We start from the raw sequence: 15,274 nt of genomic DNA on the forward strand, positions 1-15,274 counted from the left end.
GAATTCAAGCGCATTTTATTTACCTTCTATTAAGTTATTATAAAAGTGAAGAATTCTTTAAAGAATGTATCTTAGATCTATCAAGAGTTTATAGCAAGAGCAAAACTTTTAGAATTAAAGTTTTGTAGAAAGAAATGCCATTTTGTGTTTATTTGCTGTAATCAAGATTTTGATCTTTTACCTAGATCTGTCCAGACTCACTTTGTTATCTATTACAGAATACTCAACTTATCTCATTACAAAATCTGTCATTATTTGTGGTCTGCACACCTCATATTTGTCGGGAAGTCACTTCACCTTAAAATTCCAGACCTATTACACGAATTGGAAATGAACAGATTGTTCAATTTATACTGCCATATCTGGTTTGTTTTAATGAATAAAATAACAGAATGACTCTCATTCCTAGAACTTCAATTTGTAGAAACAGACAGAATTTGACTAACAAATATGGATTTATAGGTTGTTATTACTGCATTGCTATACCTTACATATTATATGAATGATATTGGAACATCATTTAGAATAACTTCATTTTTCATACCTTCCATAAAAATTAAACTTCCCTTTTAGATTGATAAACTTAGAAAATAAAACTGCTTTCTTCACGAACATCGTCATTGGTAATTTATAAAAGGATCTTTTCTAATGGATCAGACATTACAAACAAAAACTAATTTTAGTTGTTCTTAGCATTTACAGAAAGAATTACTGTGCACAATATAACAGGTTGTATTACTCAGTTATTAATCTGTCTGGTACTCCTTTCCTTAATTTAACACTTTCTCTTTTCCACGGAAAACAAATGCATGTTCAGGTGTATACCTTTTAATGTGATTGTGACTACGTGAAACTTTATTATTATTATTTGTATATAAAATATAATATTTTCATATTGTATAAAATTATTTTCAAAAACAAATTCAGTTAAAAATTAGTTTTCGTAAATAAAATTTCACAATTTTCAATAAAAAAAATGTACATTTATTACATACAATTTAAATAATGAGGAAAATGATTTATTTAGTTTTATAAAATCTTCCAAACTATATATAAGTATATATACATACAAACACGAGTCTTGCTATCCTTCTACGAACAGCCTGAAAGTTACCTATGGTTCAACAAATTCTTTTCCACACATTACTGTGCATGTCTGACCCCAGAAAATGTGTTGATCACCATAGGGGAAAGTGGTCACTCAGGCACTTTGACTGACCAACACCTTTAGAAATTAATATGTACAGTACAATAATTTTTTGAAACGTACATGCATGTACAAAAACACAAGTACATTATATACTACTATTTGGTCTGAGTGTTACAGAAAAACAAGTCAAGAGTTTCTGTATAATATGAATTATCACACACACACGTGTATAAGTTCTAGGTGATCACTATCTCACATTGTCTGGACTCCACATTCAAAGTTTGTCAAAATGAAGGTTAGCAAAAAATAAATATATCCATTACAACCCAAATAAAACGTTTTTCTCACAGTTCATTACAGCTGCCACTCTATAGCTTGTAAACAGTCTTCATGATTTACTCAAAGTGTTTAACTCTAATAGGGCCAGTCTGATAAGAATCATTTACAGCTACCAGTATAACACAGTTTGAAAATATAAAGTTCATCTTAGTAATAAAGTTAAGCAACCTTACAATCAAAATAAAACTCGGGAGTTTTACATCACAGCTTATGAATCATAATAACTTACACACACAAAAATTCTTTTTTGTTTTTTTTACACAAAATAAACAAAGAAAACTGCTGTTTTAAAATTACAATTACTGTTAACATATAAAATGCACCATTTATATTTTAAGACTGGCCATGGTGCTACATGATTTTAATGAAAAAATACTATACATACCTTAAAAATCTCAAGGAAAAGAAATTTTCAGCTGTACTCTGTTCTCTACATGTAAAAGCTTTACCATGTTTAATGTAAAAAACAACATCAACAAACCAATCACATTCTGCTGTAGTTGCCAAACTACGTGAAAAGAAGTACATCAAATAAACCATTAACTTTGAAGCACCAAACAGCTTGGAAGCAATCTTTAGAAGTTCATGGAGACTTAAATACAAGCTTGTCTTTAACTCACTAACCTCTTGGAGTTCAATGATATATTCTAAAAATGATAATACACAAGCATTTCTACGACCTGTAGAGAAACAGCACGTTTCCTCCATACTTTTTAGGACTCTTAGGCTAAAAATATCAGGTGGTATGGCACCTGTTTTACTGTACATTAGTCATTTGATATTTACAGTTTGTCATTTGGATTTTATTTATTCATTAACCTGTGACTCTTCATCTGGGTTATAATTTACATTTGAAGTTCAACATTTTCTGTTGAACGAGACAATAAGTTTGTTTCAGCTTCTAAGTTTCGTTGATTATTCTTATCAACTTCCGTGTGCTGGTTGTCTTCATTTATTACATAATTTATATCTGTAACTGGATACTCAGAAGCGGTATCTTCAATGTTTTCCTCTCCAGATATAGCATCGACAAAGTGTTCGTTGGAGAATTAAGACCATTAGATTCCATGTCCTGTTTTAGATGTTCCCCACATTCGTCTTCCTCGTTAAGAATTTTCACGCATTTTTCAAATTCTTTATTCATTTCCGTGTCTCGACCTTCTTTACATTGATTCTCTTCCTCTACCAAGTTGTCTGGTGCTGTTTGATCTCTATCATCCAGTTTCTTATCAGGTTGTTGTTCCTCACAGTTGTCCTTCAGTTCTTCTACATATTCTCCAATACACTCTGCATTTAACTCTTGGGTTTCATCCATTATATCTTGTTCACTGTCTTCTTCCATGTCTGAACTACTTTCTTTATGGCCTATCGTCTGCTGAAGGTTCTGGTTTTTAATATTGTCTTCTTGTTTTTCTTCACTCACATCAACGAGATGTGTGTTTTCATCTTCCTGTTCTTCATTTATTTCTTCATCACTAACAAACCTGATTTTCTTCTCTTCTTCATTTTCAACTTCTTTGAGATTCCCATCTGTCAGTGTGTCTGACAATAATTACAATTAGCTTAGATAACTAGAACTGTTCTCACTGACAAGCTGACTGTAATGTTAGCAAATAACTATTACAAGTAATTTGCTGAAACAACTGGTGATATAACTAACATGCAAATTTTAGACTACATCACCACATTCTGCTGGAGTACAAAGTTTTACAACTATTAAATACAAGAAAAACCTAAATTTTATAAATGAAAAAGCTTTTATGAACAACTACATAACACTTACCAAGTCGTTTTCTACCTGTAGTTCAATAAAATTACAAAGTTTTCAGCATAAATTCATTGTTATTTTTTTTATCTGTTTCTTTCCTTCATGTAAATTTAGAACTAATGAAAATAGACATATTCACATATAGTGATTTAAAGCTTCAAACAAACTCCCAAAGCTGCCCTAGTTATGTAACGATAGATGCTGATCCCATAATGGAACATTTCAACAGTTCTTAGAAAATGGTGTTAATTTAACACCAACGAGTCTACCATATCAGAAACCAATCATAGCTAAAGTATGAACACAAAAACCTAGTTTGATTAATTACGTATCAAAATTACTGAGAAACGTTATCTAATCTACTCAATCAGTGCCAAATGTAAAGAAATATGTTCCTACTCAACTAAGTTTTCAAAAACATAAAAGAAAACTGTACCGATTTTGGTTGAAAAAAAATTGGTTTTCCAAGAGATTACAAGGATACATAATAAACATATATAATTCCTAATAAACAGCAATTCTTTATTTCAGCATTTTGTAAAATGACTTTGTAAAAGTCTGAACACCAAAATTTAAATTTCTTTAACTTTGAGATTTTTAAAAACCAATACAAATCTTAAATACAATTTTAGAAAATGTAGCCTGTAACAATATACCAAATGTCACTGAGACATGTGCAATTTTATTGACACCACTGTAATGAATCAATAACATACCTAAAGAAAAAAGAAAAAAAATTGCAGTAATTATAGTGAAAACTAATCTTTCTTTAATCAAAAGTCAACTTATTCAAGTATTTCCTTTCATTTAGCACAAGATCCATATTTCAGATTCTTACCTGATACTGAGTCACGGAGTTTAACCACAACTGATCTCCTAACAGAGCAGCGTGGAAGAAACAGTTGTAGTAACATGCAGATGTTGCTATGATAAACTAATTTTATGTAAAAATATTTAACTAAAACTAAGCCAAGTACCCAACTTAAATTATATTTACAAAAAAAATATCAAATCAATATATCAATAAAAAAGTACTTTCCATTTTTTTCTGAGATGCCTAATTTTTAAAATCTCTCTTTCACCTAATACAAATCCATCAAACTTAATTAAAAAATCTAACTTTTCAAATTAGTTTTGCTACATCCATTCTCTGAAGTTTCAAACTATACTCCCATACATTAAGTAGTTTCAATAAGACAATCAAGAAAAAACTTTCTCCCCACTTTTGGTTACGACTAAAACCACAACAATGCCCACAACTAACAACAACAGTGAAAATAAAAATGGTCATTAAAAACGGACTTCAATGACAGTTATTTTGGTTTGATAATGAGAATTCCATTTTTTCAGTTGAAAATAGATTCATGCCTCTCCTTCACTTCTAACTGTACACAATTTAATATGTACAACATCACTGTAGGATTATCATATTGTGCTGCAATATGAAGATCTAACTGATAGCAATAAACTGAGAAGCTATTATAAAGATATCTGTTAACTTCAAGCTCTTTTTTTAATTAATTTTAATTAAACACTAAGATGTCAAAACCTGGATGTGGTTTAAGTTTCACCTTTAAAAATATTCCAATGTTTTTGTTTTTGTCAGGATTTATAAACACATTTCAGGACACTCTAATCCTGCCACAAACAAAAAAAATGTTTATTTCTGGTAATTTTGTTCATTAAATAAGTCTGCATATAGAAGTTTCAACAGTCTTGGGTATTGCAGAGAAAGACACCAGCAATGGCTAATATCAAGTACAAGTAAACCTTATTCCACATTTTAAGTTTCATTCACTAACCCAATTATTAAGCGGTTTCATGAGCTTGTGCAATTCTAGGGTAAAGGTATAAAAATATCATTACTGGACATTCTCTTACAAGCAAACTAGATGGGATCTATATTATCCTAAATAACAAGAAAAAAAAAACAAACCTGTTCTATCTTCATTTTCATCCACTGGGTCAGATGCAGAGGAGGTTACAGACAGGAAGCTGTTTGGTGAGACTGATTCACACTCAAGCTACTGGGGAAAGTGATATCATGCCACAACAAATACGATGAGTTTCACGAAGAAACTGGAGTTGTTCTTTTGATGCATGAAGCTCTCGCTGTAACTGCATCATTTCTTCTTCCTTGTCTGTCACATATGACTATCAAAAAACACTTCATGAACCAATTATCATTCTCCTGTCAATAACATAAATGTACATAAATTAATATACATTTATTTCTTAGAGAAAAAGGAATGAATCCATCAATATGTGCTTGGAACCAACAGAAGTAGTCATCACTCATAACATTTTATATTGTTAACAGATGTAAACAAACTCCACATAACCACTTAGCTTTCATTTACATCTCTTTATACTAACTCAAACGGTTAACTATTGAAACAGTTTTATTCAGGTCTCTACTTTAAACACTCTCACTGAAAGCACTTTGTAATATGTTTAATTTCTACAGAAATGAGAAAATATATAGTTTGACCAAAACAAATTAAGTGCTGAGTAACTCATAAATGTATGCAGTTTGACTAAAACTAATTAAGTGCTAAGTAACTGAAAAATATATGCAGCTTGACCAAAACTAGTTAAGTGCTAAGTAACTCAAAAATATACGTAGCTTGACCAAAACTAGTTAAGTGCTAAGTAACTCAAAAATATACACAGTTTGACCAAAACTAGTTAAGTGCTAAGTAACTCAAAAATATACACAGTTTGACCAAAACTAATTGAAGTGCTAAGTAACTCAAAAATATCGCATGCTTGACCAAAACTAGTGAAGTGCTAAGTAACTCAAAATATCACAGCTTGACCAAAACTAGTTAAGTGCTAAGTAACTGAAAAATATACACAGCTTGACCAAAACTAATTAAGTGCTAAGTAACTGAAAAATATACGCAGCTTGACCAAAACTAATTAAGTGCTAAGTAACTGAAAAATATATGCAGCTTGACCAAAACTAGTTAAGTGCTAAGTAACTCAAAAATATACGTAGCTTGACCAAAACTAGTTAAGTGCTAGGTAACTCAAAAATATACACAGTTTGACCAAAACTAGTTAAGTGCTAAGTAACTCAAAAATATACACAGTTTGACCAAAACTAGTGAAGTGCTAAGTAACTCAAAAATATACGCAGCTTGACCAAAACTAGTGAAGTGCTAAGTAACTCAAAAATATACGCAGCTTGACCAAAACTAGTTAAGTGCTAAGTAACTGAAAAATATACACAGCTTGACCAAAACTAATTAAGTGCTAAGTAACTGAAAAATATACGCAGCTTGACCAAAACTAATTAAGTGCTAAGTAACTGAAAAATATACAGAGTTTGACCAAAACTAATTAAGTGCTAAGTAACTCAAAAATATACAGAGTTTGACCAAAACTAATTAAGTGCTAAGTAACTCAAAAATATACACAGTTTGACCAAAACTAACAAAGTGCTAAGTAACTCAAAAATATACACAGTTTGACCAAAACTAATAAAGTGCTAAGTAACTCAAAATATATACAGCTTGACCAAAACTAATTAAGTGCTAAGTAACTCAAAAATATACCCAGTTTGACCAAAACTAATTAAGTGCTAAGTAACTCAAAATATACCCAGTTTGACCAAAACTAATTAAGTGCTAAGTAACTCAAAAATATCATGCAGCTTGACCAAAACTAATTAAGTGCTAAGTAACTCAAAATATACAAAGTTTGACCAAAACTAATTAAGTGCTAAGTAACTCAAAATATACCCAGTTTGACCAAAACTAATTAAGTGCTAAGTAACTCAAAATATATCATAGCTTGACCAAAACTAATTAAGTGCTAAGTAACTCAAAATATCGCAGCTTGACCAAAACTAATTAAGTGCTAAGTAACTGAAAATATACAGAGTTTGACCAAAACTAATTAAGTGCTAAGTAACTCAAAATATACGCAGCTTGACCAAAACTAGTTAAGTGCTAAGTAACTCAAAAATATACACAGCTTGACCAAAACTAATTAAGTGCTAAGTAACTGAAAAATATACGCAGCTTGACCAAAACTAATTAAGTGCTAAGTAACTCAAAAATATACACAGCTTGACCAAAACTAATTAAGTGCTAAGTAACTGAAAATATACACAGCTTGACCAAAACTAATTAAGTGCTAAGTAACTGAAAAAATATACAGAGTTTGACCAAAAATAATTAAGTGCTAAGTAACTCAAAATATACAGAGTTTGACCAAAACTAATTAAGTGCTAAGTAACTCAAAATATACACAGTTTGACCAAAACTAACAAAGTGCTAAGTAACTCAAAATATACACAGTTTGACCAAAACTAATAAAGTGCTAAGTAACTCAAAATATCATAGCTTGACCAAAACTAATTAAGTGCTAAGTAACTCAAAAATATACCCAGTTTGACCAAAACTAATTAAGTGCTAAGTAACTCAAAAATATACCCAGTTTGACCAAAACTAATTAAGTGCTAAGTAACTCAAAATATCGCAGCTTGACCAAAACTAATTAAGTGCTAAGTAACTCAAAAATATACAAAGTTTGACCAAAACTAATTAAGTGCTAAGTAACTCAAAAATATACCCAGTTTGACCAAAACTAATTAAGTGCTAAGTAACTCAAAAATATCATGCAGCTTGACCAAAACTAATTAAGTGCTAAGTAACTCAAAATATCGCGAGCTTGACCAAAACTAATTAAGTGCTAAGTAACTGAAAAATATACAGTTTGACCAAAACTAATTAAGTGCTAAGTAACTCAAAAATATATCATAGCTTGACCAAAACTAGGTAAGTGCTAAGTAACTCAAAATATACACAGCTTGACCAAAACTAATTAAGTGCTAAGTAACTGAAAAATATCATAGCTTGACCAAAACTAATTAAGTGCTAAGTAACTGAAAAATATACAGAGTTTGACCAAAACTAATTAAGTGCTAAGTAACTCAAAATATACACAGTTTGACCAAAACTAACAAAGTGCTAAGTAACTCAAAATATACACAGTTTGACCAAAACTAATAAAGTGCTAAGTAACTCAAAATATATCGCAGCTTGACCAAAACTAATTAAGTGCTAAGTAACTCAAAAATATACCCAGTTTGACCAAAACTAATTAAGTGCTAAGTAACTCAAAAATATACCCAGTTTGACCAAAACTAATTAAGTGCTAAGTAACTCAAAAATATACGCAGCTTGACCAAAACTAATTAAGTGCTAAGTAACTGAAAAATATACGCAGCTTGACCAAAACTAATTAAGTGCTAAGTAACTCAAAAATATACAGAGTTTGACCAAAACTAATTAAGTGCTAAGTAACTCAAAAATATACAGAGTTTGACCAAAACTAATTAAGTGCTAAGTAACTCAAAAATATACACAGTTTGACCAAAACTAATAAAGTGCTAAGTAACTCACAAATATACACAGTTTGACCAAAACTAATTAAGTGCTAAGTAACTCGAAAATATACGCAGCTTGACCAAAACTAATTAAGTGCTAAGTAACTGAAAAATATACAGAGTTTGACCAAAACTAATTAAGTGCTAAGTAACTCAAAAATATACAGAGTTTGACCAAAACTAATTAAGTGCTAAGTAACTCAAAAATATACACAGTTTGACCAAAACTAATAAAGTGCTAAGTAACTCAAAAATATACACAGTTTGACCAAAACTAATAAAGTGCTAAGTAACTCAAAAATATACGCAGCTTGACCAAAACTAATTAAGTGCTAAGTAACTCAAAAATATACGCAGTTTAACCAAAACTAATTAAGTGCTAAGTAACTCAAAAATATACCCAGTTTGACCAAAACTAATTAAGTGCTAAGTAACTCAAAAATATACCCAGTTTGACCAAAACTAATTAAGTGCTAAGTAACTCAAAAATATACGCAGCTTGACCAAAACTAATTAAGTGCTAAGTAACTCAAAAATATACAAAGTTTGACCAAAACTAATTAAGTGCTAAGTAACTCAAAAATATACCCAGTTTGACCAAAACTAATTAAGTGCTAAGTAACTCAAAAATATACGCAGCTTGACCAAAACTAATTAAGTGCTAAGTAACTCAAAAATATACGCAGCTTGACCAAAACTAATTAAGTGCTAAGTAACTGAAAAATATACAGAGTTTGACCAAAACTAATTAAGTGCTAAGTAACTCAAAAATATACGCAGCTTGACCAAAACTAGTTAAGTGCTAAGTAACTCAAAAATATACACAGCTTGACCAAAACTAATTAAGTGCTAAGTAACTGAAAAATATACGCAGCTTGACCAAAACTAATTAAGTGCTAAGTAACTCAAAATATACAGAGTTTGACCAAAACTAATTAAGTGCTAAGTAACTCAAAATATACAGAGTTTGACCAAAACTAATTAAGTGCTAAGTAACTCAAAAATATACACAGTTTGACCAAAACTAACAAAGTGCTAAGTAACTCAAAAATATACACAGTTTGACCAAAACTAATAAAGTGCTAAGTAACTCAAAAATATACGCAGCTTGACCAAAACTAATTAAGTGCTAAGTAACTCAAAAATATACACAGTTTGACCAAAACTAATTAAGTGCTAAGTAACTCAAAAATATACCCAGTTTGACCAAAACTAATTAAGTGCTAAGTAACTCAAAAATATACGCAGCTTGACCAAAACTAATTAAGTGCTAAGTAACTCAAAAATATACGCAGCTTGACCAAAACTAATTAAGTGCTAAGTAACTGAAAAATATACAGAGTTTGACCAAAACTAATTAAGTGCTAAGTTACTCAAAAATATACAAAGTTTGACCAAAACTAATTAAGTGCTAAGTAACTCAAAAATATACACAGTTTGACCAAAACTAATAAAGTGCTAAGTAACTCAAAAATATACACAGTTTGACCAAAACTAATTAAGTGCTAAGTAACTCGAAAATATACGCAGCTTGACCAAAACTAATTAAGTGCTAAGTAACTGAAAAATATACAGAGTTTGACCAAAACTAATTAAGTGCTAAGTAACTCAAAAATATACACAGCTTGACCAAAACTAATTAAGTGCTAAGTAACTCAAAAATATACGCAGCTTGACCAAAACTAATTAAGTGCTAAGTAACTGAAAAATATACAGAGTTTGACCAAAACTAATTAAGTGCTAAGTAACTCAAAATATACAGAGTTTGACCAAAACTAATTAAGTGCTAAGTAACTCAAAAATATACACAGTTTGACCAAAACTAATAAAGTGCTAAGTAACTCAAAAATATACACAGTTTGACCAAAACTAATAAAGTGCTAAGTAACTCAAAAATATACGCAGCTTGACCAAAACTAATCAAGTGCTAAGTAACTCAAAAATATACGCAGTTTAACCAAAACTAATTAAGTGCTAAGTAACTCAAAAATATACGCAGCTTGACCAAAACTAATTAAGTGCTAAGTAACTCAAAAATATACACAGTTTGACCAAAACTAATTAAGTGCTAAGTAACTGAAAAATATACAGAGTTTGACCAAAACTAATTAAGTGCTAAGTTACTCAAAAATATACAAAGTTTGACCAAAACTAATTAAGTGCTAAGTAACTCAAAAATATACACAGTTTGACCAAAACTAATAAAGTGCTAAGTAACTCAAAAATATACACAGTTTGACCAAAACTAATTAAGTGCTAAGTAACTCGAAAATATACGCAGCTTGACCAAAACTAATTAAGTGCTAAGTAACTGAAAAATATACAGAGTTTGACCAAAACTAATTAAGTGCTAAGTAACTCAAAAATATACACAGCTTGACCAAAACTAATTAAGTGCTAAGTAACTCAAAAATATACGCAGCTTGACCAAAACTAATTAAGTGCTAAGTAACTGAAAAATATACAGAGTTTGACCAAAACTAATTAAGTGCTAAGTAACTCAAAAATATACACAGTTTGACCAAAACTAATAAAGTGCTAAGTAACTCAAAAATATACACAGTTTGACCAAAACTAATAAAGTGCTAAGTAACTCAAAATATATATAAGCTTGACCAAAACTAATTAAGTGCTAAGTAACTCAAAAATATACGCAGTTTAACCAAAACTAATTAAGTGCTAAGTAACTCAAAAATATACGCAGCTTGACCAAAACTAATTAAGTGCTAAGTAACTCAAAAATATACACAGTTTGACCAAAACTAATTAAGTGCTAAGTAACTCATTCTTTTACATACAACTGTTTCTTCTATTCCACTTATCAAAATTTTGTTTAAGAAACAATTATGTTAATACAGTTTACCACTCTTCCTTATGACACACAATACACTGAATGAATAAAAACAACACATTTATTGTAAGTTAACTTGTTCACTCGCCACTTTTTTCCAACAACATTAAAAACCTAAAAATTTACATTCAACTTACCAAGATTTGGGTGAGCTGTCTGTTCAATTTACTGGATATGTCTAACAATTTCTCTAAAGGAGGAAGACCTGGAAGTTTGCCTGTCTTTCTTGGATCTATGAGTAATGGTTTTTCAGAGTGCACACTATTGTATTCGTCACCAACAACTAAAAACAAAAGAATTAAACTGCAAGTGTTTACATAACAAATTATAAATTTTGAGTGTTTATGTAAGGAGTTATAAGCCTTTTGTGTTTATGTAACAAAATACAAACTTTGAGTCTTTATGTCGCAACAGATATAAAAACAGAGAAGGTTTACTTATTCTGTTGTATACATGCTGGTTTGTACCTAACAGTGTTAATTCAAACCACACTAAATACTTCATATAAAAATACACTCAGCAAGCCTTAAAGTACAAAAGTCCAACATAACTGTACAGATTAAACATTTCAGACTTTGTGTCACTGCACTACACAAACTAAAAAGAAAGTGAACAACAGACTTCACTTAACTACAGTTTACAGCCACGAAAATAAAAATAAATCCTACATGTTGTCCACTTTTTCGACACGATAATATTAAAAATGGAATTGTGAAATTTGTAATAATGGAACCAATAAGTATATTTCATGTAATTTTTGTTTGTTATTTCTTTGTATGCCTTTTTTCACTTTAGAGTGTTTTAATATTGTAATAGTTCATGTTAGGATTGAAAGGAAGTGTTCCAATATTAATTTACTACACGTCTTCTGTGAGACCACTTTTGATATTAAATACCAAAAAAATCTTATTACACCTGTGAAAAAAAAAATGCATTATTATGCAGTTACCATGAAGACAAACCTTTTCTTAAAGAAATAAAATGATTTTAGTATCTTTGACAAAAAACAAACAATATTTTCACTGAACAATGACAGAAGTACACTAATGTTGTCCAAACAGTAGGAGATGAAAATTTAAGTCTCCCTGTTAATGCTTAAGTTAGTGACTTATGTTGCACTCTTCATAATGTATCACACTTAGTAAGTCTGGGATCTTAATCAGAGACAAAATTAAGATCATAATTCAATTTATATTTATCAGAGCCAACAAGATCTGATCATGTCTGATTATAAAGATTTTCTTGAATCACTTTCCCTCGAACAACTAGAAAGATAACAAATGTAAAATGCTCTACATTGTCAACATTTTAGAATCAGAGGCTTAAGAAATGAATGAAAAAAAATGAACTTAGAAAGCATATTATTCAAATACTAGTCAACAACGATTTGTTGTCTGAAGAACCATTATGGGTAACGCTATAGTGTCCCCACTAGTCAATCAGGGTTGAGTGATAAAGATGAGTTAGAGATCCAGTTAGAACTCAAACAAATTGAACTTGAACAAGCTTTTATCAAAGCTGAAAGAGAAGATAAAATTCTTGAGGTTGAAAAAGCTCAAACTGAAGATAAAAGAAATGGAAATTATATGCAAACCTGATTGATGACAGCAAAATGACAAGTCTAAACTTAATTTACATATTAAACTATGACCATTCAATGAAAATGAGGTTGATAAATATTTTCCACATTTCAAAAGTCATCCAAGTCGCATAATTGCCAATGGATATATTGTTTACAAAGTGTTTTAAATGGTGAAGCACATGAACCATATACCACTCTCCGTCTAGAAAACTGTATGAGCTATGATAATCTTAAAGCAACTAATCTCAGAGCAAACAAGTTAGTAACAAAAGGCTTATTGTCAAAAGCTTCAAGGTTATCACAACCACAATAATTCTCAAAGTGAAAATATCTGATCACACTGCACAAAATGTTCATACAAATAAAGTATCTGAGAAATAATTATGTAAAGATAACAAACATCTTCAGAAAAAAAAATGTTTAATTACTTGTACTCAGTGTTTCAGCTTATACCTTATCTAGAGTTCATGAAAGTCATAGATTACCAAACAGATTTTAAATAAGAGTAACCAAAAATAAAATAAACATACAACAATACAATGAAAAAGTGTCCATGGTACAAGTATTGTGAAACAGTTTTGAGTTGTTGATCGTAAAAATAGAGAAAATAATAACATAAAAATAGACAAAATTAAAATTTTAAAATAATAATAAAATCTTAATGGGACCTGATATTATACCTATAAAGCCATTTGGAATTAATCAAATGTGATTTCTTATATTTTCTGCTGATCAAGTTGTCACACTTTTCTATTATTGTAGCTGTATTTTGTTTTCAGTTACTGACATTTAAAGTCAGTTTGGTAACCTGTCATGTCCACAGATTCTTGATTAAATCATAAGCTAAAATGTTGAGTACAAGTAATTAAACACTTGTTTCTGAAGTTGTTTGTCATTTTTTATATAATGGTTTCCATTATTCAGTTATACTGAAAATTTAAAAAAATACAAATAATGTTTCTGAGAGCTATGTGTGTGGAAAAATTCATAAAATAAGTATTTTTTTTATTATGCTACATTTCGTATTTTGAATATTTTTATATGTCTTGAATTTCTTGTGAAACGGTTTAAAAAACACAATATCTCCTTTAAGTTTAGACTATTTCTTTTAGTTATTTATCACAAAGTTACATTTCATAATACATAAATGTCCAATATTTTACTTGTTTCATATTTTAATACATCGACCAAGGCAGTTTACTTCACTTTGAAACATTTGAACACGAACAGGGTACGATGGACAAAGATTCACGAGTGTATTATGATCTGAACTTTCAATACTGCAATGTCACTATCTCTTAACAGATACTGTTACAACAATAATTATGGTATAGATCAACTTATAACTAACAGTTATAGTTTATTTTAAATACATTTGTCTTGATGTTGCTTCATTATTCTCACTTTGAAAAGCATCACTGATTGACAAACAGCAATACTGAAAATATATTTGAATAATACATAAAATTTAGTCTAAGTAGAAAATTATATTGTATTTCTGCAGTATCTCTTTTGAAAAACTGTTTATGATTTCATCTAAAGAACAGTAGCACACATATTTGCATACATTTTATCACTTTACCCTTATGGAAAAGTTTGAAGAAGTTTACATTATTTCATAGTCTATATCTATTAAAACAAATAAAACTCACATTATGATAAACTGTGTTATATACTTCTTTCAAAAAATTACTAACAATGACCTTTAGGTTTTCACCAATATGAGAACAAGGAAACACTCTGTTGGATGTACAATGATGAGCCTGAATTTTTGTTTTCTTAAAGTTAAATTTCATTACAAGGTTTTTTTATTTATTACCATTACCAAAAAACTTTATAGCACTAACTGAAGACCTTATACCATAGATAGCATTTTAATTGTTTTATCACATGATGAAAAACTCTACAAATAGTTCCAGTAGCAAACAGATTACTGTAGTTGACATATTACCTTCAGCATTAGAATCACTAATATTGTCATCTTCACACACTCGTAAGCCTTCATTTACAACTCCTGCAAGTTGAGTAGCTGAAATAAACCACAACTCATCTTATCAAAATTATGTTATTAATAAAATAAAAAGTATGTTTTTTAAATTTATACAAGGTGATTACATAAAACTAAACAGGAATGTGTTTCAAAGATTACTGTTTTTACGGGAACAAAAAAAATCACGTTAGACACC

At 29.7% G+C, this 15,274-nt stretch overlaps 2 protein-coding genes across 2 annotated transcripts in view; both read right to left on the reverse strand.

Moving 5' to 3' along the window:
* Positions 1–961: 961 nt before the first annotated feature.
* On the reverse strand, positions 962–4,317 carry LOC143231673 (uncharacterized). Its single transcript, XM_076466256.1, has 2 exons — positions 4,096–4,317; positions 962–3,031 (listed from the first exon to the last, which is right to left on the reverse strand). The coding sequence occupies exons 1-2, from the start codon at positions 4,169–4,171 to the stop codon at positions 2,454–2,456; spliced, it is 654 nt and encodes a 217-aa protein (XP_076322371.1). The 5' UTR covers positions 4,172–4,317; the 3' UTR covers positions 962–2,453.
* Positions 962–15,274, reverse strand: part of LOC143231672 (rho guanine nucleotide exchange factor 11-like) — a 150,326-nt gene continuing 136,013 nt past the window's right edge. Inside the window, exons 38-41 of the mRNA XM_076466255.1 lie at positions 15,040–15,117; positions 11,644–11,789; positions 5,194–5,411; positions 962–3,973 (exon numbers count right to left, since the gene is read on the reverse strand). Coding sequence (XP_076322370.1) covers positions 5,277–5,411; positions 11,644–11,789; positions 15,040–15,117 — 359 coding nt within the window. The 3' untranslated portion in view covers positions 962–3,973; positions 5,194–5,276. The remainder of the gene's footprint in view (positions 3,974–5,193; positions 5,412–11,643; positions 11,790–15,039; positions 15,118–15,274) is intronic.

This window comes from Tachypleus tridentatus, chromosome 11 (genome assembly GCF_004210375.1).
Source record: "Tachypleus tridentatus isolate NWPU-2018 chromosome 11, ASM421037v1, whole genome shotgun sequence".
NCBI lineage: Eukaryota > Metazoa > Arthropoda > Merostomata > Xiphosura > Limulidae > Tachypleus > Tachypleus tridentatus.

Coding starts and splice junctions, on each gene's coding strand:
- LOC143231673 (XM_076466256.1), bottom strand. CDS start 4,171: ATGTTACTACAACTGTTTCTTCCACGCTGCTCTGTTAGGAGATCAGTT. Junction 3,032..4,095: donor ACTCCGTGACTCAGTATCAG/GTAAGAATCTGA, acceptor AATTATTGTCAG/ACACACTGACAGATGGGAAT.